The sequence below is a fragment of the Panthera tigris genome, chromosome E2, assembly GCF_018350195.1.
Source record: "Panthera tigris isolate Pti1 chromosome E2, P.tigris_Pti1_mat1.1, whole genome shotgun sequence".
Classification (NCBI taxonomy): domain Eukaryota; kingdom Metazoa; phylum Chordata; class Mammalia; order Carnivora; family Felidae; genus Panthera; species Panthera tigris.
In genome coordinates this window covers 61,186,101-61,210,630 of record NC_056674.1, presented here as the reverse complement: position 1 = coordinate 61,210,630, position 24,530 = coordinate 61,186,101, and the positions used below count along the sequence as shown (strand labels likewise).

At 52.8% G+C, this 24,530-nt stretch overlaps 1 protein-coding gene across 7 annotated transcripts in view; it reads right to left on the bottom strand.

The window, feature by feature from the left end:
- Window positions 1-342: 342 nt before the first annotated feature.
- The window catches only part of SPIRE2 (spire type actin nucleation factor 2), a 36,736-nt gene continuing 12,548 nt past the window's right edge, over window positions 343-24,530 (bottom strand). For 5 of the 7 annotated variants that reach the window (XM_042969361.1, XM_042969365.1, XM_042969364.1 and 2 more), the window contains exons 2-15: window positions 24,309-24,352; window positions 19,010-19,366; window positions 15,888-15,968; window positions 15,596-15,760; window positions 14,755-14,841; window positions 14,390-14,513; window positions 14,133-14,302; window positions 13,333-13,522; window positions 11,583-11,704; window positions 8,225-8,359; window positions 8,028-8,095; window positions 2,862-2,889; window positions 1,709-1,824; window positions 343-1,374 (exon numbers count right to left, since the gene is read on the bottom strand). In XM_042969361.1, the coding sequence (XP_042825295.1) occupies window positions 1,152-1,374; window positions 1,709-1,824; window positions 2,862-2,889; window positions 8,028-8,095; window positions 8,225-8,359; window positions 11,583-11,704; window positions 13,333-13,522; window positions 14,133-14,302; window positions 14,390-14,513; window positions 14,755-14,841; window positions 15,596-15,760; window positions 15,888-15,968; window positions 19,010-19,366; window positions 24,309-24,352 (1,910 nt within the window). In that variant the 3' untranslated portion in view covers window positions 343-1,151. Of the gene's footprint in view, window positions 1,375-1,683; window positions 1,825-2,861; window positions 2,890-7,343; window positions 7,658-8,027; window positions 8,096-8,224; window positions 8,360-11,582; window positions 11,705-13,332; window positions 13,523-14,132; window positions 14,303-14,389; window positions 14,514-14,754; window positions 14,842-15,595; window positions 15,761-15,887; window positions 15,969-19,009; window positions 19,367-24,308; window positions 24,353-24,530 lie in introns of those variants that run through there. The other 2 variants (XM_042969362.1, XM_042969367.1) reach the window with 2 other exon arrangements.

Below are 24,530 nucleotides of genomic sequence, written 5' to 3'. Positions count from 1 at the left end.
CAGAGCACACAGGTGCAAACCTAAAGGAATCATGTGCCCAGAGAACAGGAGTAGCCATCTGGGGATGAGGCCACAGGGTCTCCCAGGCTGGCAGGTTACAGGCCTCAGGCTGAGCCGAATGCAGCCCTGCTGGCCAGAGGACCAAGACGCCAGATCGTGAAGCTGGGCATCACGGGTAGGAGGGGCCTGAGCCCCCCCATCTCATGCTGGGCATCCTGAGACGCCCGTGTGTGCCCAGTGCGCACCAGAGGGCGGGCTGTCCCTCAGAGCCCAGCTTCCGCCCTTGGAGAATGTGCCCACCACTGTGGCTCAATAGTCCTCACTCCACACCCCGGACAGAAGACTGTGAGACCACCTTTATTAGGCCAACAATGGCCGCGTGTACAAATTTACAGAGTTCCTCCCTGTACCGGGACCCCCAGCATCGCCAGGGCCCTGGAACCAGCACCATCTCTGGACCTCTGAGTCTGTGCGGATGGCAACACCAGCCATGTGGCATACTGGCTGGGGCGTGGATGCTGGGGAGTGAGCTTGGCCTTGGGCCTTCCAAGTGGAAGGGCATGATACCCACCAGGAGAAGATCAGCCCACTCACGGTCTTCCCCAGTGGCTCTGCTGCCCGGGTTCCTGCTCAGAGTGCAGAGGCCAGCAGGATGCTCCCGTCTACCCGGGAACCACGGTGTCCTGTCCCAACCTGGACATCTACCCAGGGAGGGGAAGCTGCCGTGTTCTCATCCTTGGGATGGAGGAAAGAACAAAAACGGGGGTGGGGGTCTCTCCAGAGCCCCATCATCTGGAATCCACTGTTGTCTCTCCAACATGCCCTTCCCGAGTGAGAAAACCCACTCCCATCCCACCCAAGGTCTCCCAACAGGAAACAGCCTCCCCCAGGGAGGGTCCTGCAGTGAGCCTGACCCCAAATACACTCTAGGGCCAGGACAGATGTATATAAATATATAGGCTGTGTGTATATATCGTATAAATGTATCTATATATGTATATATGTACATGCACACGTAGGAGGGCAGGCCAGCAGCTGTGCCTCAGGATAGGGAGTTTCTCAGCCAGGTCCAGGACTAGCCTGGCTCCTCCTCAGAGGTCTGGCCACCTTGAAAAGCCTCTGGCTAGATGTCGCAGGAAGGCCGAGGGCCATCACTTGAAGTTGAGAGTCCAGGTGTTAGGGATGTACAGGGACTGGGTCTGGCGGGTGCGGCGAGGCGTGGCGTTGAGGGCATCCACACTCTTGCGGCTGGAGCGCACTACGTCTGCCACGAAGCTGGTGCAGTCACTGCAGACGTCCTTGAGGACAGAGCCGTGGGTGTAGATGTGTGGGAATGCCTCCTCCACACTCGGCCACTGGGGCCCCTGCAGGGATCTGGAGCAGGACGGAGCCATCAGGGAAGTCTCCCTCTGGTTCCTTTCTCCATGTCCACAGCCTACCCCCCCACCCCCCCCACACACACGCATCCTTCCCACCCACCCCCGCCCCCAGCAAAAGCTCTTCCTCAAGAGGATCTGACCACCCGGTTCAGTTTCCAGCTCACACTACTTAGCCCCCAGAGCTCTCTGAGACATCCCTTTCTGGACAAGTGCCTTGGATTTCTGTGTCCTGGCAGTGTCCCAGCAAACCACCCCACCCACCCCAGCTCCTGTATTACTCTCGATGCCTGATCACCACAGTGACCTCAGCAAAGGGCAAAGGAACGCACTGGAAGGCATCTCTTCTCTGGGTCGGCGTGGTTCTGGTAGCTGACACCCTCCGAGGACTCTCAAAGCCCAGCGTGTAGACAGGAATGTGTGCAAACTTCTTAGAAGGCATCTTCATCTACAACACAGAGGGAGATGTGGACAAGGCTACCCCAACAGAGATGGCGAGGAGCACAGGCGTGCACGCACGCGCACACACACACACACGAACAGCTGCCTGCTCTGGGCCTGTGGGGCGGCAGGGGAGTGTCTGCAGGGTGCCGTTGTGACCGTGTGTGCTCTCTGGATGCCCACCCCATGCCGGCCACCTGGAGGCATGTGTCTCCTCACTTGTTCCCCACACCCAACCACACGCTGCTCATCCAGACAGGCGTACCCAGAGGGCCCGCCAGCATGCCCTGCATGCAGTAGATACTTGATGAGTTGGAGGTTGCCCAACTGGTGGTAACTGGTGGTAAAACCCTTTTCCAGCAAGCCATGGTTTCTAGGCGGAGGTGTGGTGGGGTGACAGAGTTCGAAGTGTGACTACCCTTCTACGTTTGCACACCTGCATGTACGCAGACGCGCCCAGACTGCTACAAAAACCTTTCCGGAAACACTCAGGGGAGATGTAGCGTGAGAAGGTAAGAGTCCAGGGGCACCTCGGTGGCTCAGTCAGTTAAGCATCCGACTTCGGCTCAGGTCCTGATTTCTCGGTTCATGAGCTCAAGCCCCACGTCAGGCTCTGTGCTGACGGCTCAGAACCTGGAGCCTCCTTCAGATTCTGTGTCTCCCTCTCTCTCCGTCCCTCCCCTGCTTGCTCTGTCTCTCTCAAAAATAAATAAACATTAAACTTTTTAAAAATAAAAGAAGGTAGGAGTCTTAGAGGGAAAATGAAGGGTTTTTCTTGGCAGTAGCCTGCTAACATGGAACGTTAAAAAAAAAAAAAAAAAAAAAAACCACCTACAAGGGTCTTTAAAAACTACAGTCTTGGAAACTGTAGGGATGGGTCTTGTGTGGAGGAAGGAGATAGACGAAGTGACTGGTGCACGTCTGACCGGCCAACAGGAGACAGCAGAGCCTCTGTCCCCCGGCTCTGCCCTCCCGGACAAGCCAAGTCAACCACAGGACACCTCAGATACCTGGGGCCTCGCTCAGACCCCAGACGATCCTCACCTTTATGCTGCAGGAAGTGCAGACAGCCCTGGAGGGAAAGAAGAGGGACGCGGGGTCAGCAGTGAAGAAGCCACAGACAGACCATTCCCACCAGGCAAACTGCCCGCCCTTCTGCTAGAGACCAGTTACCTCAGTGCTTTACGTGTTTTACCCCCCAAATCTTTTCTTTTTACTTAGGCTGCATCCAAAATATTTCTGCCCCTCACAGCTGGCTTTTTCTCTGAAACATTTCGGTCTGGAGCTTTCTCACGCCCTCTGCACTTGCATGTGCCTGACGCCTCCTGCCACAGAGGCACCATCTGAGCCAGAGGTGCCCCGAGCAGTCAGTATTAAGCAGTGATTGACATCTTTTGAATCCCCACTGCTGACTTAAAACACAAATGCCTTCCTGTACAAATTCAGACACTAGAGAGAGCCGTGACTGCAAATCGTAAAGCCCACCCTCAGTGGCAGACCCTGGTGACGGGTTTCCCCTTCTCTAGATCTAAGTATGACGGACAAAGATACACGCTTAAAATAAAACAAAAATAAATGAAGTGGGGTGTTACGCATACTATTCTATAAAGATACACCTGGGGCTCTTCTCTGCATTAGGACAGATGGTCCAAGTTCATTTTTTAATTTTTTTTAACGTTTTTATTTATTTTTGAGACAGAGAGAGACAGAACATGAACGGGGGAGGGGCAGAGAGAGAGGGAGACACAGAATCGGAAGCAGGCTCCAGGCTCCGAGCCATCAGCCCAGAGCCCGATGCGGGGCTTGAACTCACGGACTGCGAGATCGTGACCTGAGCTGAAGTCGGACGCTTAACCGACTGAGCCACCCAGGCGCCCCTCAAGTTCATTTTTTTAAAGCAAGGGACTGTGCTGTCTTACATGGATGTCTCATAATGGTTTTGCCACCAAGAAAACTCTAGGTTAATTATATTTGATTTCACTGCGGTCAGGAAACTTACTTTCCATGACTTGAATCCTTCCACGTTTTTGAGACTTGTTTTCTGACCCAGAATATGGTGTATTTTGGTAAATATCCCTCGTGCACATAAGAAGCATGTACACTCTGCTGTGGTTGGCGGAGTGCTCTATGGATAGCAGATCAGGTTGGTTGTCAGTGTCATTCAAATCTTCTTAGTTTTTTTCTGTTTACAAGTCCTACCAATTATTGAGAGAAGGCTATCGAAATCTCTCACTTTAAGTGTGGATTTATCTATTTTGCCTTGCAACTTTATCAGATATTTACTGCATGTATTTTGAATCTCTGGTTAGGTATATGAAATGTTCAGAAGGGTTATTTCCTCCCTCTGTCGTTAGGAAAGGGACTCCTTTATCTCCAGTAATGTTTTTTGCCATCTACTTTGATATTAATGTCATCTTTCTTTTGACTGGTATTGGCATGGCATATCTTTCTCCATTCTTCTCCTAACCAACTTTTGCCTTTTTATATAAAGTACATGTCTTAGGGGCGCCTGGGTGGCTCAGTCCGTTAAGCGTTGTACTTCGGCTCTGGTCATGATCTCACGGTTCGTTGAGTTTGAGCCCTGAGTCGGACTCTGTGCTGACAGCTTGGAGCTTGGAACCTGCTTCGGATCCTGTGTCTCCCTCTCTCTCTACCCCTCTCCTGCTCACACTCTGTCTCTCAAAAATAAATAAACATTAAAAAATTTTTTTTTTATAAATAAAAAAGTAAAGTACATGTCTTAGGTGCCTGGGTGGCTCAGTTGTTAAGCATCTGACCTTGGCTCAGGTCATGATCTCAGGGTTTGTGTGTTTGAGTCCCACATTGGGTGAGCTTGAGCCCCACTTCTCTCTCTCTCTCTCTCTCTCTCTCTCCGCCACCTCCCTCCCTCCTCCACCCTCTGCCCCTCCTAGGATTCTCTCTCTGCCCCTCACTCATCTGCGCATAAATACATACATACATGAATATGTAAATACACACATACATCCATAAAGAAGTACATACATACATACATAAAGCGCGTGTTTGCAGGCAGCAGTCTTGCTTTCTGCACTCAATCTGGGACACGGCCTATTAGTCCAATTGTTTAGACCTTTCACAGTTAAGGTAATTATGGCACAGTGGAATTTAGGGCTGTTGTTTTGCTGTTTGTTTTCTTTTGGCCCTATTTGTTCTTTGTCCCCTTTTCCTTTCTGCCTCCTGTATTAATCGACTATTTTTTATGATTCCACGCTATTCCTCTGTTTTATTGTTTTAGTGGTTGCTTTCAGACTTACACTACACTCCTTAACTCTACCTTCAATAATATCTTACCACTTCACGTAGAGCACAAGAAGTCTCCTATAGCATACCTCTGATCCCCTCCTTGGCCTTAATGCTACGGTTATGATACTTCTTACAGATGCAAGTCCTACAGTACCTTGCTGTTAATTTTTTGGCATGCCTGGTAATCATCGATTGGATACCAAGCACTGAATTTCACCCTGTTGGGTGCTAGATATTGATTTACCTTGTAAAAAGTTATAACAAAATACTCTTCTATGTCATCTTCGTACTTGCTGTTTCTGGTGCTCTCCCGCTCTTTCCATTTGCTATCATTTTCCTTCTATGTGAAGGACCTTGTTGAAAATTGTAGTGTGGGTCTACTGGTAAAGAATTCTTTTGGTTTTTTGTATTTCTGGATATGTTTTTATTTGTGTCTTTGTTTTTGCTTGTTCGTTTGTTTTATTATTATTTTTTTTTAAGTTTACTTATTTTTGAGACAGAGACAGAGCATGAGCAGGTGAGGGGCAAAGAGAGGAAGACACAGAATCGGAAGCAGGCTCCAGGCTCTGAGCCATCAGCACAGAGCCTGACCCAGGGCTCGAACCCAGGAACCGCGAGATCATGACCTGAGCTGAAATCAGATACCCAATCGACTGAGTCACCCAGGTGTCCCTGTTTTATTTGAGAAAGAGAGAGAGAGAGAGAGAGCGCACTTGTGTGCTGCAGAGAGAGGGAGAGGGAGAGAGAATCTCAAACAGGCTCCAGGCTGAGCGTGCTGGGTTCCATCTCACGACCTGAGCTAAAATGAAGAGTCAGACAACCACCTGAGCCACCCAGGTGTCCCTTGTCTTTATCTTTGAAGCATACTCTTTCTTGGTTTAGGGTTTTAGATTGACAGTTTTTCAGTCCATCAGAAACGCTGGTTTACTCTCCTCTTGCTCACGTTATCTCAGTGAGAAGTCTTTATTTGCTGGCTGATTTTAAGAAATTCTCTTTATTACTGGTTTTTAATCAATTTGATTAATATATGGCTTGATATGATTTTATTCATGTTTCTCATGCTTGGGATTAAGTTTCTTGTAAGTTTATATTTTTCATCAAATTTGGAAAACTTTTTAAGCTATTATTTCTTCAAATACTTTTTCTGTCCCCACCCCCTCCTTTTTCTTTGGGGACTTTAATTACATCTATATTAGGCTTAACATTAACCCACAGGTCACTGAGACCACTTTCACTTTTTAAGTTATTTTTTCTCTGGAGCGCCTGGCTGGCTCAGTCGTTAAAGGATGGGACTCTTGATCTTGTGGTCGTGAGTTTGAGCCCCACGTTGGGTGTAGAGATTACTTAAATAAGTAAAACTTTTTAAACATTCTAAAAAAAAAAATAACATTTTCTCTCAGTGTTTTCATTTTAGGTGGTTTCTATTGCTTGGTCTTTGAGTTCACTAATGTTTTCTTCTGCACATTCTTCTGGATGTTCAATCCAGTGTAATTCCAAACGTTCATCCAAACATTCTAGTTCCAGGTCTAGAACTTTGTGTCTTTTTATCTTTCATGCCTCTAACTTTTTGAACATATGAAATAGTTTAGAACTTCAGAACTGCTAATTCGAATGTCTGTGTCAGTTCCGGGAGTCTTTCTTTTTTCTTTTCTTTCTTTTTTTTTTTTTAAATAGTGAGAGAGAGTGAGCATATACGTGCATGTGAGCAAGGAAGGGAGGGGCAGCGGGGGAGAGAGAGAATCCCAACCAAGCTCCACACTCAGCACGGAGCCCAGTGCAGGGCTGGATCCCATAAACTGTGAGATCACAACCTGAGCTGAAATCAAGAGTCGGATGCTCAACCAACTGAGCCACCCAGGTGCCCCAGTTCTGGGCGATTTTGACTGATTTTTCTATCATGGGTCGTATTTTCTTGCTTCTTGACATGACTGATAATCTTTGATTGGATGCTAGACATTTTCTCTTGCTGAGTGCTGGATAAGATAGTTAGGAATAGTTTGGTCCTTTCCAAACTATTTCCAAGTCTTGCTTTTATGAACTTTTAGGTCTGGAACAATGCTCAGTCTGGGGGCACTTATTCCCCACTAGTGGAACAAGACCTTCAATGGTTCGTGAATTACAACATTTCCACCATGGCCGGTGGGAACACACACTATTCCTAGTACTGTTCCTTGAAAGCTTTAGCACAGGGTCAGTACACTTTTTCTGTAAAGGGTCACAGAGCAAACATTTTGGATATGGCTAAATGAATAATAAACAAATGGGTGTGGCTTTGTTCCAATAAAACTTTATTCACAAGGCAAGTAGTAGGCCAGATTTGGCCTGGGGGCCGGAGTCTGCCAGTACCTGCTTCAGGATGATTCTTTCCCAGCCTTCAGGAGCTTCCTTTCCTTGTATGTGCTGATTGGTCCCCTACTGAACACTCCAGGACAATCTCCTGCAGGCCCGAGGCTTGCCCTGGGGACAGCTCTCCCCCGGCTGGAAATCTGCACTAAGACCTCTGGCTGCCTTGGTCCCTCTGGCTTCTCGGCTTTACTGCCTCCGGTCCAGGAGCTGAGTGGCCTCTGGGCTGTGACCTAGAAACTCCAGGCAATTGAGGCCATCCTTGGGCTCACCTGTCTCCTTCCTGCTGTTGCCCGATAGTCAATATCTTGAAAACCGTTGTTTCCTGTTCTTTGGGTTTTTTACTTTTTATGGGTATTTTTGGTTGTTTCGGGTGGAAGGTGCCTGTTCTGATGCCTGTTACCCTACCTTGGCTGAAAAGGGAAGCCCCTTAGCTATTAACATGAACTTAAAAATGAGAAATTAACGTTCTGCAGTTGCACTGGCCACAGTGCATGAAGCAACATCCCCACAATCACAGGAAATTCTACCGGACAGTGCTGGCTTAGAAACCTTACTGCTCCTCCCGTGTTACTCACAGCCAAGGTGCTTACACAGGCTCACCTCTTGCAAAAGAGACAGGTGGGTGGCCAGGAGAACAGCGGGAACTTGGCTCGACAACAGCAACAAATCTGTAAGCAAAGGACCAGATGAGTTAGTCCTGCGTGGTGAGGGAGCGATCCAGGGTCCAGGCTGCCTGGCCCGCCCTCAACCCAGGGCTCCTGCCTGCTGAGGGAGCAGCTGGGTCCGGGCCACCTCACCTTCCCCTTCCTGAGACTGCTGACGAGCTCCTTGTTCTGCAGGAACTTCTCCATCTCAGCCTTGACCAGCACACGGCGCACATCCATCACTTCCTCCACGGTCAGAGCAAGGCTCTCCGCGGGGTGGCTGAACTCCTGGGGATAAAAGGGTCAATGGGTCAGTGCTCCTCAGGCCTTGAGGGACGAGGCCTTTTAGGAGTCTGTCCATAAGGGTGTCTCTTCTCTGAGGACTCTGGAATCTTCCTGGCCTCAGTCTACCCAAACCTAGCAACTTCCTAAAACACCCCAGCCTTCACCTCATCTACTGCCGGGACCCACACACGCTACTCCTGTCACCCGGCCCGCACCCAGCCTGCTGATGACCACATCCCTCTAGCATCCCCGCCTCTGTTCACGGTGCTCTCCAGACCAGAAACATCTGCCTCCCACCTCGTTCCCCACCTGCAAACACACGCCACCACCGGTCGCAACCATCCAGAGGCCCCAGGCCCACCTCCTCTCCTTCTGAAGCCCTTCACCACAGAGCTCTCTCTCCCCTGGCGGCTGAAGGCCCTAGGCGCCTCCTGCATGCTGCCTGACTCGGTGCTCACCACCAAGCCTGCCCATCTGTAGGTGGTACGTGTCCCGCCTGCCACGCCACCTACCCCTTTGGGCCACCGCAGTGACTGTGCCTCATTCTGCCCACCCTCCGGAGGGGTTGCTCAGCTCCTCTCCTATAAAGTGGGGTGTCTTCCAGCTTCATTGAGATAACACACAAAGTCCTTAGCGCCACGCCTGGCACCCCAAATTATTAGCTACGGAGATGAGGCATCATGAGGGGTGGCCCCCCACGAGGGGGCCACAGAGATGGGGGTTGGGATGCGTGGTTTGTTTCTTTCACATTGCTGGTGGATTATCCTATTTAGGGTTGCTCCTGTTGGGAGCGGAGACCAGCAGGTTGCTCATCAGATTGGCCATGAGTACGTGTTCAGGGCAGAGATGGGTGTGGAGGTTACATGAGGTCTGACAGCCAAACGTCTCAGAAAGCACTCCTGACATCTGTGCCAAGAAGACACTTATGGGGGTGCCTGGGAGGCTCAGTCAATTAAGCGTCCGACTTTGGCTCAGGCCATGATCTCACGGTTCATGGGTTTGAGCCCCGCGTCAGGCTCTGTTGTCAGCAGAGAGTCCGCTTTGGACCCTCTGTCTCTTTCTCTCTCTCTCTCTCTCTCTCTCTGCCCCTCCTTCATGTACTCTCTCTCTCTCAAAAATAAATAAACATTTAAAAAAGTAAGAGTGGAGCACCTGGGTGGCTCAGTCGGTTGAGCATCCGACTTCGGCTCAGGTCACGATCTCACAGTCCGTGGGTTCGAGCCCCGCGTCGGGCTCTGTGCTGACGGCTCAGAGCCTGGAGCCTGTTTCAGATTCTATGTCTCCCTCTCTCTGCCCCTTCCCCGCTCATGCTCTGTCTCTGTCTCTCAAAAATGAATAAACGTTAAAAAATAAAAAAAGAGTACACTTATGAGGGGTGCCTTGGTGGCTCAGTTAGTTAAATGTCCGACTCTTGGTTTCGGCTCAGGTCATGATCTCACGGTCCGTGGATTCAAGCTCCGTGTCAGGCTCCATGCTGACGACGTGGAGCCTGCTTGGGATTCTCTCTCCCTCTCTCTCTGCCCCTCCCTGCTTGTGATCTCTCTCTCTCTCTCTCTCTCAGAATAAAGAAATAAACTTAAAAAAAAATACACTTATGGGACTTGCCATTTTAAAATGGGCCTCCCCACCCTGAATACTTAATTGAAGGAATACATACGTGTCCCCCAATTCCTTGACTTCCCTTCAAGAAGTGGCCTTCCTCTTTCCCTGCCGCCCTGAGTTAAGCAGGGGCTTGAGTGCATCACGATTCAGCCCCACCCGTACCCACCGCCATGGCCGAGGGAGGCATCGCTGCTTTCCAAGAGGGGGTGAAGACCGCCCTCACCCATGGTGGCCCAGCAAGTGGACTCTGAGGAGCTGCCAAAGCCTTACACGAGGACCACACCCATCTCTGAGTGTCCACGCGGTGGAGGCACCTCGTGCTGAGCACCAGGTCAACCTAATTACTGGTGATGACGACAAGAAGCGAGGGGAGTGGGTCGGCCTCTGTAAAAGTGACAGGAAAACCCCGTACGGTGGTTGGTTGTAGTTGTGTGGTGGTTAAGGACTACGGCAAAGAGTCTCAGGCCAAGCAGGTCGTCAAGGAATGCTTCCAATGCAAGAAATGAGCAAGTAAAAAACTTGGTCCTTGTTCCTCCCACAAAAAAATAAAGAAAAGCGGGCCTTAATCCCCCTCCCCTGAGGATGTACTTAGCGACTCACTTCTAATGGACAGAGAAAGCTGGAGATAACAATGAGTCACTTCTGAGACTTGGTCGTGAAGACACTGGCTTCTGCCTTGCTGTTTCTCAGACCACCAGCTCTGGGGGAAGCCAGCCACCATGCTGTGAGGACACCCGAGAGCCCTGTGAAGAGGTCCACGTGCAGGGGAAGCTCGGCCTGCCGGCAACAGCCACAGGAGAAGCCACCTTCCAAGTGCCCCCTGCGGGGAGGCCCTGAACCAGGCCGCCCAGCCGAGCCACTTCTGGATTTCTAACCCTCAGAAGCTCTGTGAGATAATAAGTGTTTGTTGTTTACAGTTTTAAGTTTTGGGGTAATTTTTAATGCAGCAGTAGATGATACAGAACTTGGTTGGGGAGTATCAGTGGTAACACTACCTTATAATTTTAGGGCACTTTTCAAGGCAATTTTAACGTGTGTTCTCATGTAAGCCTCTTGACAAAACTTCAAGGAAATGATGGTAACGACATTGTTGACATCCGGATGCCCTGTGCTCACCAGGCACTTCACCTGTCATCCCTCTGATGAAAGCATACGCCAAGGCTCAGGTCCAAGGATGGGGGGCGGGACTCAAAATACCAGCAGGTGTTAGTTCCTCCCAGTTACAAGTCAGATAAAACCCAACGCTGAGAAAGCCCAGATGCAGAGAGTAAGCAGCGTAGTGCCAGAATCATGACCCTATAAGATGCTGTCACATCTCGCTGCCTTCGGGCACAGAGCTCCAGTCTCCCATCTGTCCTAACCCCCACAGGGAACTAAGAACTTCAGATGTCCCCAGTCTCCTTAGCAAGGTCCTTTCTTTGGCCTTGGGGCTGCAGTTCCCAGAAGTCCCAGAAGGGAGCAGCAAAGACCAACCTCAGATTTGGTGGTTCTGGAGCAGACCTAGCCACACCCACGGAAGGAACTGCCCCACCGCTGCTGGGCCCTGTCCAGGGGAGAGGTGAGGATAAGGGCCCAAGAGGCGCCCCCACCCAGCACCCTGGACAACAATGCCTCCATCACTCACCAGCCACAGATGATTGGTGTCTGGGGCTGCAGAAGCCTCCGGCCGGTCCTCTGCTGAGCCCAGGTCACTGTGTGGTAGAGAGCTAGGGTCAGGCTGGACCTGGACACTTACAGGGAAGGAACCTAGAGTAAGAGCACAGGAGCCCTGTCAGGACAACCAGGCAGACACTGTGTGGGAGGGCTGTGCCCAGGGGGTGATGGAGACAGCTGGTCAAGCAGTAGGGGGCCATGGGGGCAGTAATCAAGGAGAAGGTCATGTAGAGAGCAAGTCAGTGTGGCAGGCTCAAGGGACACCTGCAGGGGCCCCATATCTTATCCCGGTGAACGAGCCAACATCAGGAGCTGCATGGCCGCCAAAAGTGAAGGCAGATGGCAGCAGTCATGCAGGAAGACGTCACTAGTGCCACTCACTGCACTTCATGCAGAGAGGGGTGGAGCAGGACCTGAGAGGCAGCTCTGAGTCTTCAGGACACTTGTGGGGGGACAAGGACAGTGAAGTATGGAATTGGCCTGGCCTGGACCTCTTCACTCCAGAAAGTGCATCAGCTACCAAGCTGGACCACCTTGAGGCTGGCAAGAGAACAGGGTGGCTCAAGATAACGCTGAGAGCAGAAAGGGTGGCCTGGCCACGTATAGTAGGAAACAGTGGATGGGGGAAGATAACCCCATGTCCCGTCAGCACGTTGTGGAGCACAGCCCTACAACAGTGGGACGAACTGACCCTGTGTGGCCAGTAGGATTTTTCTGTCCTCTGTGCTGAGCAGGGAAACAAGGTGACAAGTCAGGTTCTAGAGTGGTGTGTGTGGCACGACCCATCTGGTTCACTGCAGACAAGTTTTCACTGATCAGAAAAAAAAAAAGACTAGAAGGATCTGTCAATCATCTATCTGTCCACCTAGCTATTTGTCTATCCATCCATCCATCCATCCATCCACCCATCATCATCCATCATCCATCCATCCACCATCCATCAATCCACCCATAATCCATCCATAATCCACCTATCCATCTTCTGTCATCCATCTATCCATCCATCATTGACCCATCATCCATCATTGTCCATTATCCCTGTCATTCATCTACCCACCCATCTATCATCTATCTATTCATCTACCCATCATCCATCCATCTATCCATCCATCCATCTATCCTTCTACCATCTATCCATCCATATATCCACCCAACATCCATCCACCTATCCTTCTACCAAACACCCATCCACCCAAGTATCTACCTATCATCCATCCATCCATCCACCTATCCTTCTACCAACCATCTATCCATCCTTCTTCCATCCACCCATCCATCCATCTTTCTACCATCCGTCCATCCATCCAAGTATCTACCTATCATCCATCCATCCACCTATCCTTCTACCATCCATCCATCCATCTATCCATCCATCCATCCATCCTCCATCCGTCCAATTTTCTTTTCATATACCAATATATTACTAGTAATGATCCCTGAGTACTAGAGTCATGCGAATGTTTTAAAGTTTTTTAAGAAGTGTTATTTATAATAAATGTGGATTACTAATTTAATAAGAAAGTTTTCAAGTCAAAAAAGTGGGGGATGCCTGCCTGAGGCAATGAGGTAAGTCTGGGCTTGAACTTTAAACACCCTTCTTGCAGGTATGACCTCCCTATACCCTCTGGATGCTGCCTCCTCAGGAAGACAATGGGACCAGGCCAGGACATGGTGCCCACAGAATAGAGTCAAGGGAGAAGGGGGTGAGAGCCACCACTTGCCCTGCTCCTGGGTGCTTGGCCTCCAGGCGTGCATGCTGCCCGTGCGGGGCCGGGATGATTCCAACCCTCCTTGGGGCTGAGTGCCTGGCTGCAGGCCAGAGGCCACTTCGCTCCGGAGCTGGACCAGGTCATGCTCCGAGAAAGAGCGGTCCCGCTTCAGTGTCACCTCCCCACACGGAGACTCTTCCTCCTGTGGACACACCAGACCCAGCCCTGACCACCAGCGCCTCCTGCCTGTCCCTGGACTGAGGCATAGGACACAGGGGGTGCTGCTGGACCCACTGAGGCCATGGGGTCATCCTCTACTCACTGCCCAGCCTGACTACCCTCTAGCATAGTGGAAGGCAAGTACCTCGAAAACCAACCCCTTCGCTGAGGCCTGTGGAAAGTCCTGAAGGTGACAGGTCTGGTGTCAGGTGCGGCCCACCAAGAGAGCTACTGCCCTAGGTCTCCCTGAGCTCAGCGGGCAGTGAGGGGATGACAGAGGGCCACAATGAGACACACTGGCTTTTCACATCAGCCAGGGGGCTGCTCAGCTTCCCAGCCCCAAGATGATGAAACACGCCCATTCCAGCCCCTTTTGCACTATGGGAATAGGTGGCCCGAGGCCACCGTTCCGGTCACCCATCTGAGCCACCAAGATGGGGAAGTGTTCCCAAGTCCCACCATGTTTGCTCTCGGGACAGACCCAGCCCCACAGCAGGACGGCAGCTCCACAGAAGAGTGCTGCCCTCAGCCCTTCTCGCTTGCCCTCCTCCTCCTCCTCCCTGGCCTCTTTCCAGGACTCTGTGGGCTCTGACCTCAGATGTGTTCATCTCCTCCATCTCAGCCAAGGTGGGCGCCTTGAGCAGGACCCGGGGCCGTGGGCGTTGGGTGTTGTTCCCGGCGTCCATGACAGACAGGTTGATGCAGGAAGGGGACTTGGTGTCCCCAGAACAGGCATTGAGGATGCAGGGCAGAGAGCCAAACCCTGGGGGAGGCAGGGAGGTAGGGCAGGACAGGACAGTGAGGGGGGGGAGGGGGGAGGGGGGAGGCGGGGGAGGTATCCCATGCTCACCCCGGCCACGCCAGCGCTCGGCCCCCACCGGGCGCAGCCTCCGCTCCTGCTTGATCTCCTCCAGGATCTTCTCATGCAGGGTCCTCTGCTTTTGGGGTAAGGGGCGAAGCCTTCTCTCTGAGACCTGGAGGGAGTATGGCTCCATGAGGGAAGGGGGTGGCACGGACACAATGGAGCGGGGAGGAACCCTGTGATACGGCCACGCCTATCAGTAGCCGGCTAGCAGGGGGCAGACGGGAAGGTGCCCTATGTGCTCTTGGGGCAGGTCCATCTCGGGACCAGCCTGCCAGCGCCTCCCTCAGTGGAGACTCCAGTCTGCCCTGGGGGAGGGGAGGCCAAGAGTGGAGGCCACGCACAGCTGGTACCTGTTTCAGCGGAGGCCGGGAGCGGATGAAGTCCAGGATGAGTTCATGGGCATCCTTCTTCACCCTGGGAGGGATATCTCCGTCGACCTGTTGGGGAGGATGGGGAGAAGACCAAGGCTAAGGGCTTGATACCCACATGGGCTGGGGCCGTGGGAGGGCTCTCTCAGCCCTGAGCAGGGCCAGGGCCTCACGCCAGCCCTCCCCTCAGGGGCTGCGTGGCAGGCGTAAGGGCAGTAGTGGCACCACCGTGTTCCATTCTTCACGTGGAAACGAAGGCCCGTGACACCCCAGACAGGGTCGCCAAAAGAATGAAATAACTGGCACATTTAGAATTTGTCAAGTGAGGGGTGCCTGGGAGGCTCAGTCAGCTAAGCGTCTGACTTCGGCTCGGGTCACGATCTCATGGTTCGTGGGTTCAAGCCCCGCGTCAGGCTCTGTGCTGACAGCTCGGAGCCTGGAGCCTGCTTCGGATTCTGCGTCTGCCTCTCTTTCTGCCCCTCCCCTGCTCTCTCTCTCTCTCTCTCTCTCTCTCTCTCTCAAAAGTAAATAATAAACGTTAAAAAAAGTTTTTTAATTTGTCGAGTGCAGCCAGCACAAGGCAAGAGCCGTGTAAACATAAAATGGGGCAACTCACAGTCTCAACTCCTGCCGCTGGTCCTCTGGAACCCTCCATGCATCCCCTCTCCCTCCCTGCCCTTGTCACACTGTGTCCCTGACGTCACGCCGTGTCCAGTGAGTTATGGGAATAAGGGCCACGTCCGCCTGTGCACACTTAAACACCCGGCTCAGTAGCCACAAGCGGGCAGAAGGCCGCTGGCAGGCCCCTCCCCCACCAGCTCACCATGACCTTGCGCAGCTTATAGTTCCTGGCGCGGATGTCCTGCATCAACATCTCGAAGGGGGTGAGCTGGAACTCGGTGGGCAAGGGGTTGAACTCTCGCTCCTGCACCTTCTTAAGCTTCACTCCATGGCGGAGCTCCCGCATGAGCTGGACCCACAGCCGGGCCTGGGCCCCCGAGAAGACGAAAACGGCCCTTAGCTCCGGCAGGGCTGCCCCAGGCCCTCCAGGCACAGACCCGGGGGGGTGGGGGCTGAGCCCAGTGCTCCGGGTCCGGAGCGGAGCCATATCTTACCCAGTCTGTGTGTCCCAGGTTGTCAAGCTCCGCCAGAGGCTTCTCTACCTGCAGTTCATCGTCCCGAAGCTTCTGCAGCATCTGCGCGTCCAAGAGAAGGTAAAAGAACGGTAGCCACGGGGATACGGGCCCCTGCTGGTCTGTCCGTCTGGGGACACTTCCTTCCCAATGCACTACTATTCCACCAGCTGGAAAAGGGACAAGCGGGCATTCTGGCCAAGGCTTTGGGCTCAGAAGGATCTAGAGAAACCAAGCCACTGGCTTTGGAACCACATGGGACACTTGGTATCCCATCAGCTGTCTCCAGCAGCTTCTCCTGGGCAAGGGCAAGGGTGAGAGTGGAACACTCGCCTGGCACCCACATAGAACTTTCTGGTTTGCAAAAGAACCTGCACCCTTCTCTCACCTGATCCACACAGCCCAGCGAGGCATTGGGTCCTCCAGAGATGGCGGATGCAGGGGAAAGCCCTGTTCTCCCCCATCTGTGAAGAGTTCCCTGTCTTCCTTCAGATCCAGCTCCCAGGGCACATACGCACCCACCCTCTTAGAACACCCATGGTCGCTTCTTCTCGACATGTGATCCCAGCTGGAGTTTTACATTTATCTGTTTCTTTGATTGCTGTCTGTACTATTGGCTCCAGAAGGCCAGAACCTTGTTTATGTTTCTGGTTTTTTCGCACCTTAGTATTCCTGCTCCTAGCACAGTGTGATGGACGCTAAGTCTCAAACAACAGTTGAAAGAATGAATGGATGGCTGGATAGATGAGTGGGTGTGTGGACGGACAGCTGAATGGGTGGATGGATGGGTATAAGGGTAAGAGGGTGAGTTACTCAGCAAGTCCTGGGAAACAGACACGGGTACGTATTTAATGACGTGGGGGAAATGCCGCCATTGTGGTGAGGGCCAAAGAAGGACATCAAGGGTTGTCGGGTAACTGTTCTGTGCTGAAAATTTGGGAAGCTGCTACATTCACTGCCTTCATTGCCCTGGATCTTGGCAGCAGCTGGAGCCTCTGTCCTCACCAACTCTCCTACCCTAGAGAAGCATCTAACCTTTAGCACACAGCTCCCACCCCATCCCCCCAACTAAGACAGAACCGGTTACCCTGGCTTTCACCGCAAGCTACTTGCTAAACTGCTTTGGGACGCTCTAGAAAATGCTGCCAAGTCTCAGAGCGGCACAAGGTGTGTAATTCTAAAAATAGACCTGTGCGTGATGTGGCAGTCCCTGTGGCGAAGGGCATGAAGGGTGGGACTCTCATCCCTGCTGTAGTTTCTACCCCTGTCCCTGCACAGGCTGTTTCTTCCTAAAATGCCAGCCCAGATGTGTCCCACCGACAGACCCTCCTCTCACTCCCCGTCACTACCAGCTCCCTGGACATCTCCTGGGTGAATTACTTGGAAGTCTGGAGATGTTTGCTCCTGCTAAAGAAAGAGCTTCTATTGTCTGCATAAGGAATCGATCTTAGCAACAGAGCAGGTGACTTCAGAGCAAGAAAGACAAAAGCATTAAGACCCATCCGGGGGTGCCTGGGTGGCTCAGTCGGTTAAGTGTCCGACTTCAGCTCGGTCGTGATCTCTTAGTTTGTGGGTTTGAGCTCCACATCGGGCTCTGTGCTGACAGCTCAGAGCCTGGAGCCGCTTCGGATTCTGTGTCTCCCTCTTTTTCTGCTCCTCCCCCGCTCGCACTCTTTCTCCCTCTCTCTCAAAAATAAGCAAACGTTAAAAAAAAAAAAAAAAAAGACCCATCCACTAATTGGTGCATTAGAAGAACATCTCCAAGGGGCGCCTGGGTGGCTCAGTCGGTTAAGCCTCCGACTTAGGCTCAGGTCACGATCTCATGGTTCATGGGCTCGAGCCCCGCGTCAGGCTCTGTGCTGACAGCTCGGAGCCTGGAGCCTATTTCAGATTCTGTGTCTCCCCCTCTCTCTGCCCCTCCCTAACTCATGCTCCCTCTGTCAAAAATAAATAAACTTAAAAAAAAAAAAAAAGAAGAAGAAGAACATCTCCAGGATGCCAAGGAGGAGTAGGGAGGGGAGATGGGGAGTGGGCAGAGGAACTACCCACCCTTGGGCCATCAGCTGGGCTGCAGATAAGGGCCCAGTGGTGCAAGCACATCTCTGACTTGTCCCAGGCTGGGTCCCAGGCCCCATCAATCAGAACAATCCTGAGAACCTACTCAGGCCCAGAGCTTCGGGGAAGTTGGTCAGGGTGGAACCAGGGACCAGCATCAGTCAATTTCAAAAAGCTTCTGCCATTGCCCTGACCTCTACAAAGTCTGCATTTTCTCATTCGTGACTGCTGATGGGAGGCAGAAGTCCCTGTGCCAAGACCCCTGCTTCGAGGAAACAGGTCAGGTCCCACCAAGGGGAAAGCTTGAAAGTTGAAGAAAGACTGTCAGCTACTGATTCTGAGACCACGAAGAGACAGACCAGGCCTGGGGAGACCCCAGCTCTGCCTGTACTAGCTCTGGCTTGGGACAAGGGGACACCTTTCAGAGCCTCTGTTTGCTTATCTGTAAAAGGCAACTGTCACTGAATTTCCTACCTCCCCCAAACTCCAAACACCTGTGTGCACTGAGCTACAGGAAGCGGTGCCAGTTAGCACCCGTTTCCAGAAGAAACCAGCACAGGGGAGGACAGCCAGCCCCATGGGAAGATATAAACATGAGGAGGCAACAGGAAGAAGGGCCCGGGGCCAGAGGCTGGGAGCAGGTTCCTTAATGTCTCTGAGCCTCAGCCCCTTCCTGGGCGAAACCGGTTACGAAGTAGGTGTGAGGGTTAAGTTAAAACCTGCAGAGCATTTAGGACGGTGCCCACACTGAGTGCAGACAGTGAGGCTAGTTTATTCAGAGTCCTGCACTGAGGACTTCCACGTCCTTTGGAGAGACAGAGGGACCGGTGCGTGGGGGGGGGGGGGGGGAGTGTGAAGAGGGCCACAAAGGTACCTCGGTGGCCTCCTCCCCCTTTCCTGTGATTCCTCCCACTGGCGCACCAGCTGGGGAGGCCACTGGCTCGTGCCCCGCTGCCCCTCCACCTGCTCCACCCCTGGCCTTCAGGGAGCCCCCCCACGGGAAGCCCCGCCACCCCCCGCCCCTCCTTAGCACGTGCTCTCCCAGTCACCTCCTTGGCCTCCCGGACCCTGGCCAGGAAGGCCCGCAGCTCCAGCGTCTCCACGAAGAGGGCGCGGCACACGGCCTGGTAGTGCGCCTGGGCGCCCCGCGGGTCCGTCAGGCGCGCCGCACAGAGCCGCATGGCCTGGGCGAAGGTGCGCACGGCGCGGGGGCCGCCCTCCGCCTCCTCTTCCTCCTCCGGGCCCCCGTAGCCTTCATCCGCAGCCCCGCAGCTGCCGTCCTCACAGTCGTTGTTGGCCATGAGGTCGATGAGCCGCTCCAGCTGTGGGCTCAGCTCTCGCTCCTGGCTGTCGTCCAGGCCCCAGTCCAGCGCGCGGTAAATGGCGAAGCCCAGGGACTGCACCATCTGCAGGACAGGGGCCCAGAGCGTCATGGGGGGTGGGGGCAGGGGGGTGACTCACAGGATGGTGCGGGGTGGGGGGGATAGGCAGGGGGAGGAGAGCAGCCGCAGGGGTCACGGGACAAGCCGCCCAAGGTGACAGCACAGCACAGCCTCTAACAGCCAGCCGGCCACACGGCCGTGTGCCAGGAGCCAAGCTGACACGCCCACGACGGCCCAGCCGCTCCCCCAACAGCACAGCCCCCGTGGGAAGCAGGTGGGCAAGTCGGCAAGGTCTTACAATCAAACATGCTGTCACCACGAGAAGCGAGGGCCACTCCTCTCCCAGGAGGGAGTCTAGGGAGGAGTCTAAGCAGGAAGGAGGAAAGACACATCCACACAGGGCTGGTCCTAGAAGGCCCAAGCACCCAAACCTGGGATGTCTGAATGTCTTCAACTGGCAGATGGCGACCAAAGCCGACCCATCCTCACAGCGGGGTACCGGGCAGAGGCCCGGCGGATCAAACCGCACATGCTCGTCTACACCCACGGTAAACACAGAGCAGAGGAACCAAAGCCTCCTTGCTGCGTGCTTCCATTTATACGAAACTCTAGGTGAGGCTGATCTGCAGCCACAGAAGGCAGGGCAGCTGAGTGCTGAGGTGGGGACTGGAAGGGACACAGGAGCTTCTGAGCCAATGGTACCGGTGACACGGTGTGCACTGTATTTGCCAGAACTAATCAAGCTCACTGAACGCAAAGCAAACCCCAGTCAATGTGATTTGAAAAATACACAACCTGGGGCACCGGGGTCGCTCAGTCGGTTGAGGGTCCCACTCTTGATCTTGGCTCAGGGCAAGATCTCGTGGTTCGTGAGTTCGAGCCCCGCGTCGGGCTCTGAGCTGACAGCGCAGAGGCTGCTTGGAGTTCTCTCTCTCCCTCTTTCTCTGCCCCTCCCCTTCCTGTGCTCCCTCTCTCTCTCTCTCAAAAATAAGCATTTAAGTAAATAGACAATCTAATTAAATATTAGCTTTTAATGTAACATACCAGTATATATATTTTTTTTTTAATTTGAAAAAAATTTTTTTTAACATTTATTCATTTTTTGATACAGAGGGAGCATGAGTGGGGGAGGGGCACAGAGAGAGGGAGACACAGAATCCGAAGCAGGCTCCAGGCTCTGAACTGACAGCACAGAGCCTGACCGGGGCTCGAACTCACGGACTGTGAGATCATGACCTGAGCTGAAGCTGGACGCCTAACCGACTGAGCCACCCGGGCGTCCCAACGTACCAGCACGTTTTACATCAGAGGAGAAGGTTAGCACTCTTAATAAACACTGCTAGAATAGTTAACTACAAATTTTAAAGTATTGACACTTGAACTCATGAAAAACGGCATCCTCTCACTTCAAAATATTTTAAACTCCACATAAATTCAATGTGTATAAATGTAACCTGAAAAAGAAAAGAACAAAACGATACTGGTCCCTGAGCGAAGGAGGGGAGAAGGAGGGGCTACCCCCGAAACAAGGGTCACAGTGACTGCAGGAGCCCAGCCAGGCATGGCTGGGGCCCACAATGCTACTGTTTGTGAGTGCTTGAAATTCTCCATAATTAATTCTTTTTAAAAATTTTTTTTAACACTTATTTATTTTTGAGACAGAGAGAGAGCATGAACAGGGGAGGGTCAGAGAGAGAGGGAGACACAGAATCGGAAGCAGGCTCCAGGCTCCGAGCCATCAGCACAGAGCCCGACGCGGGGCTCGAACTCACAGACTGTGAGATCATGACCTGAGCCGAAGTCAGCCGCTTAACCGACTGAGCCACCCAGGCGCCCCATAATTAATTCTTTTAAAAGCGTATTAGCACGTTAAAAAATGTGTGAGTCTTGCAGTAGGGAGACCTCTTCACTCAGCACTTCTCAATTTTACTTGGCAGGAAACCCTACTTTCATGGACCACCATTAGTAACTGCGGAATCCGTGTTCTCTGGAGGGCATCTGCCAACTGTCACTCGTTTATCTGTTCAAATGCCATCCGCACCTGACACTCCCTGCTCACAGGAACACAGCCCTGAAAAGGTCGGGTCGGTTCGCACAGCAAAGCGCCACACGCAGCTGAACACAGAGGACGCGGGCACCTCCAGGATCCCCGCTTCTGCTCTGCACGGCTTTCATATTTCGACATCTTCCCTTTACGACAAGGATACAAAATGACAGTGGCTCTTCTCATGTCATTAACTACTCTGAGCCCTTTGTTACTTACCTAGGGGACAACATAACTCACAAGATAATGGCTGCTTTCTAGGTAAGGAGGGAGGCACAGGACCTCAGGGCACTGCTAGCAGCGGGCAAAGCTGGACTTAGGACTGGGGATCTGCTGGCGGCCGTAGGCCAAGACGGAAGGCCTCTTTGTGGCTCGTGGAGCCACGCCCTCACCTTCCACCCCCAAGTCCTCTGGCATCTCCTCTCACTTCCTGCATTGCCACCGCCTGGGGCCTGGAGGGTCGGGGGGCAGCCCAAGCAGAGCTGGAGGAGGACACACGGGGAGCCAATGTTGGGCAGGAGACGTGGACAAGACAGCCTTCTCGGTCCTGCAGAAGTGCCTCAGGAAACCCTGAGCCTGGAGGGGGCCAGCGTGGGGGGAGGGGCGGACCTGTTAGGAAGAACAAGGCTCCAAAGAAGCAAAGTTCCAGCCTAAAGTCAACCCCCGTCTCCACCGCCCCCATCCCCACTTGGAGGCGGTCCTACCTCTGCTTTAGGCAGGCGAGGGTCACAGACCCAGCTCTTAAGTCACCACCCAAAATCATGAGTTGGAGGGCACAAGGCTAGGGCCAGGGGGAGTCCTCTGTGGCATGAGATCTCCAGAGAGTACCCTAATACCCACCAGGACTACAGCTGCCACTGGTTCTTTCTTGGCCCAGAGGTAGGTGCCAGGAAGGAGCCGATGGTGGAGGTTCACGCCCACTCAGCTCTGGAGACCCTGCTGACCCCAGGGCGGCTCTGTCCTGGTCCCTACCACATGGAGGCAGACAAAGGGGACAAGTAGGAAAGTCCCCCGCCCCGGTGCAGTGCAGAGTCTTTCTCCTCGTAGCTGGCCTAGAGTTGGAGGGTTAACTCCAACATGAGCCTCTTATCTGATAGGTGCTCTGTGAAAAGCTTCTCTGTGCCCCAGCCTGGTCCCTGGAAACTTTCCCTGAAAGGCAAAGAGCCCGTACTTTCCCATAAGGAAAAATCTGGGCAGCCAGCCAGAGTCTCAGAACCTAAGCCCGACCTGCCCGGAGTTACAGGAACTGAACAGGCTCGCAGTAGCCACAGGAGGCCAGCTTTACCCCGGTGCCAGTAGCAAGAATCTGGGTTAACACAAGCGGCCGCCCTGCCATAGTGGCTGGGGTGGGGCTCTCATGGTTCATCTTTGGGCCCCCCAGCACAACAGTCCGGGTTCGACCCCCACGTACAAAGTTTGTGTGTATCTACCTCGTAAATACTTTCAAACTTGATAACAACAGGTCTCCTTTGGAATGCTGGGTAGCGGATACAAACTCACTAGGGGACTCTGGGCCATAGGGACAGCCCTGGTTGCACCATCTGAAAGGCAGGGGAGAGTGTTCCGGGCCGTGGATAAACAAAGTATCCAGAACACTAGGAGGGCAGACAGCCCTGCCAGGAATGGAGAGGAGTCTTGAAAACATGTTGTTCTTTTTTCCAAAACAAATTACAGAAAGCAACATATAGTGACAACACCAGACCGCTTCAGAGCTCCGGTAACCACAGGCAGTGTGCTGCTGGGAAGGGTATCTTATCACTGACATTTTTTTTTTTTTAAGATTTTTTTTTTTAAGTTTATTTAGTTATTCTGAGAGAGACAGAGAACAAGCAGGGGAGGGGCAGAGAGAGAGGGAGACACAGAAGATCGGAAACAGGCTGTGCACTGACAGCACAGAGCCCGACGCGGGGCTCGAACTCACAAACCGTGATACCATGGCCTGAGTCGCAGTCAGACGCTTAACTGACTGAGCCACCCAGGCGCCCCTTATCACTGACATGATTGCCAGCATGTAGGGGTGCCTGGGTGGCTCAGTCAGTTAAGCGTCTGACTCTTGATTTCGGCTCAGGTCATGATCTCTTGGAACCAAGAGATTGAGCCCTGCATCAGGCTCTGCACTGACAGAGTGGAGCCTGCTTGGGGTTTTCTCTTTCTCTCACTCTCGGCCCCCCCTACCTCGAGTGCTCCCTCTGTCAAAATACACATTAAAAAAATTGCAAGCATGTAGTAATAAGAAAAAAGAGGAAAACTCTGGGATGACTTTATTATTGTTTTTAAATTCTCCACAACAGAACATGTAGCCTCTTTTGGCCTGTGACCACCCCCCTACCCTTGGCGTAACACTGTACTTAATATATAAACACACGTTTGCATAGAGCTTTCTTAAAGGCGGTGGAATGATAAACATCAAATTCAGGACGAGCTCCCCGGGGGGCAGGTGGATGGGACAGGGAGACACAGAGAGAAGTGCTCCTGGGAAGATCTGAACTCTGGGTCGGGCGGGGGCTCCTGGACATTGGCCACTGGGCTGGTTTTCCTGTTTGGCCCCCAGACCCACTCTGCCTGACACGCTGCACCCAGGGGCTCTCGCCTACAGACCACATCACCTTTGCTCCCTCCCCCGGCCGGTGTGAAGCAGAGCCTGGAGTCTGGGCCTAGAAGACAGGCAGACGGGGTATCATCGATGCCCTTCCCCTTCAGGCTTTCCTGGCTTGCCAGGTTCTGCACCACCCTGGTGGGCTCTCTGTCCTCACCTGTCCACTCTCTTCATCAAGCCCTTTCGATTAAGGTCTTTGAGTATTTTGTCTGTGTCCCACCTCCTGGGAACAATCGTGTAACTTTATATGCTTTCTAATTTACATTATATGACACATGTTAGTTTTAATGTGTACCAAGTAAACTTAAAAATTGTTTTAAAGGTACCTGGGCTTCTGAGCTGGCTGGTGACAACACCATCGTTGTGGACTCTGCAAGAGGAGATAACAGGCAGTCAGGACACGCCTCAGCATCCCCGGGAACCAACAGATGGACTGCCCCCCCACCTTCCCCCTCAGGGACACACGGCGTACCCTCCACACTCTCCACTGGAACCCCCGAAAGCTTCGACAGGCCAAGCCGCCACTCATTTGGACGGACACCTGCGGA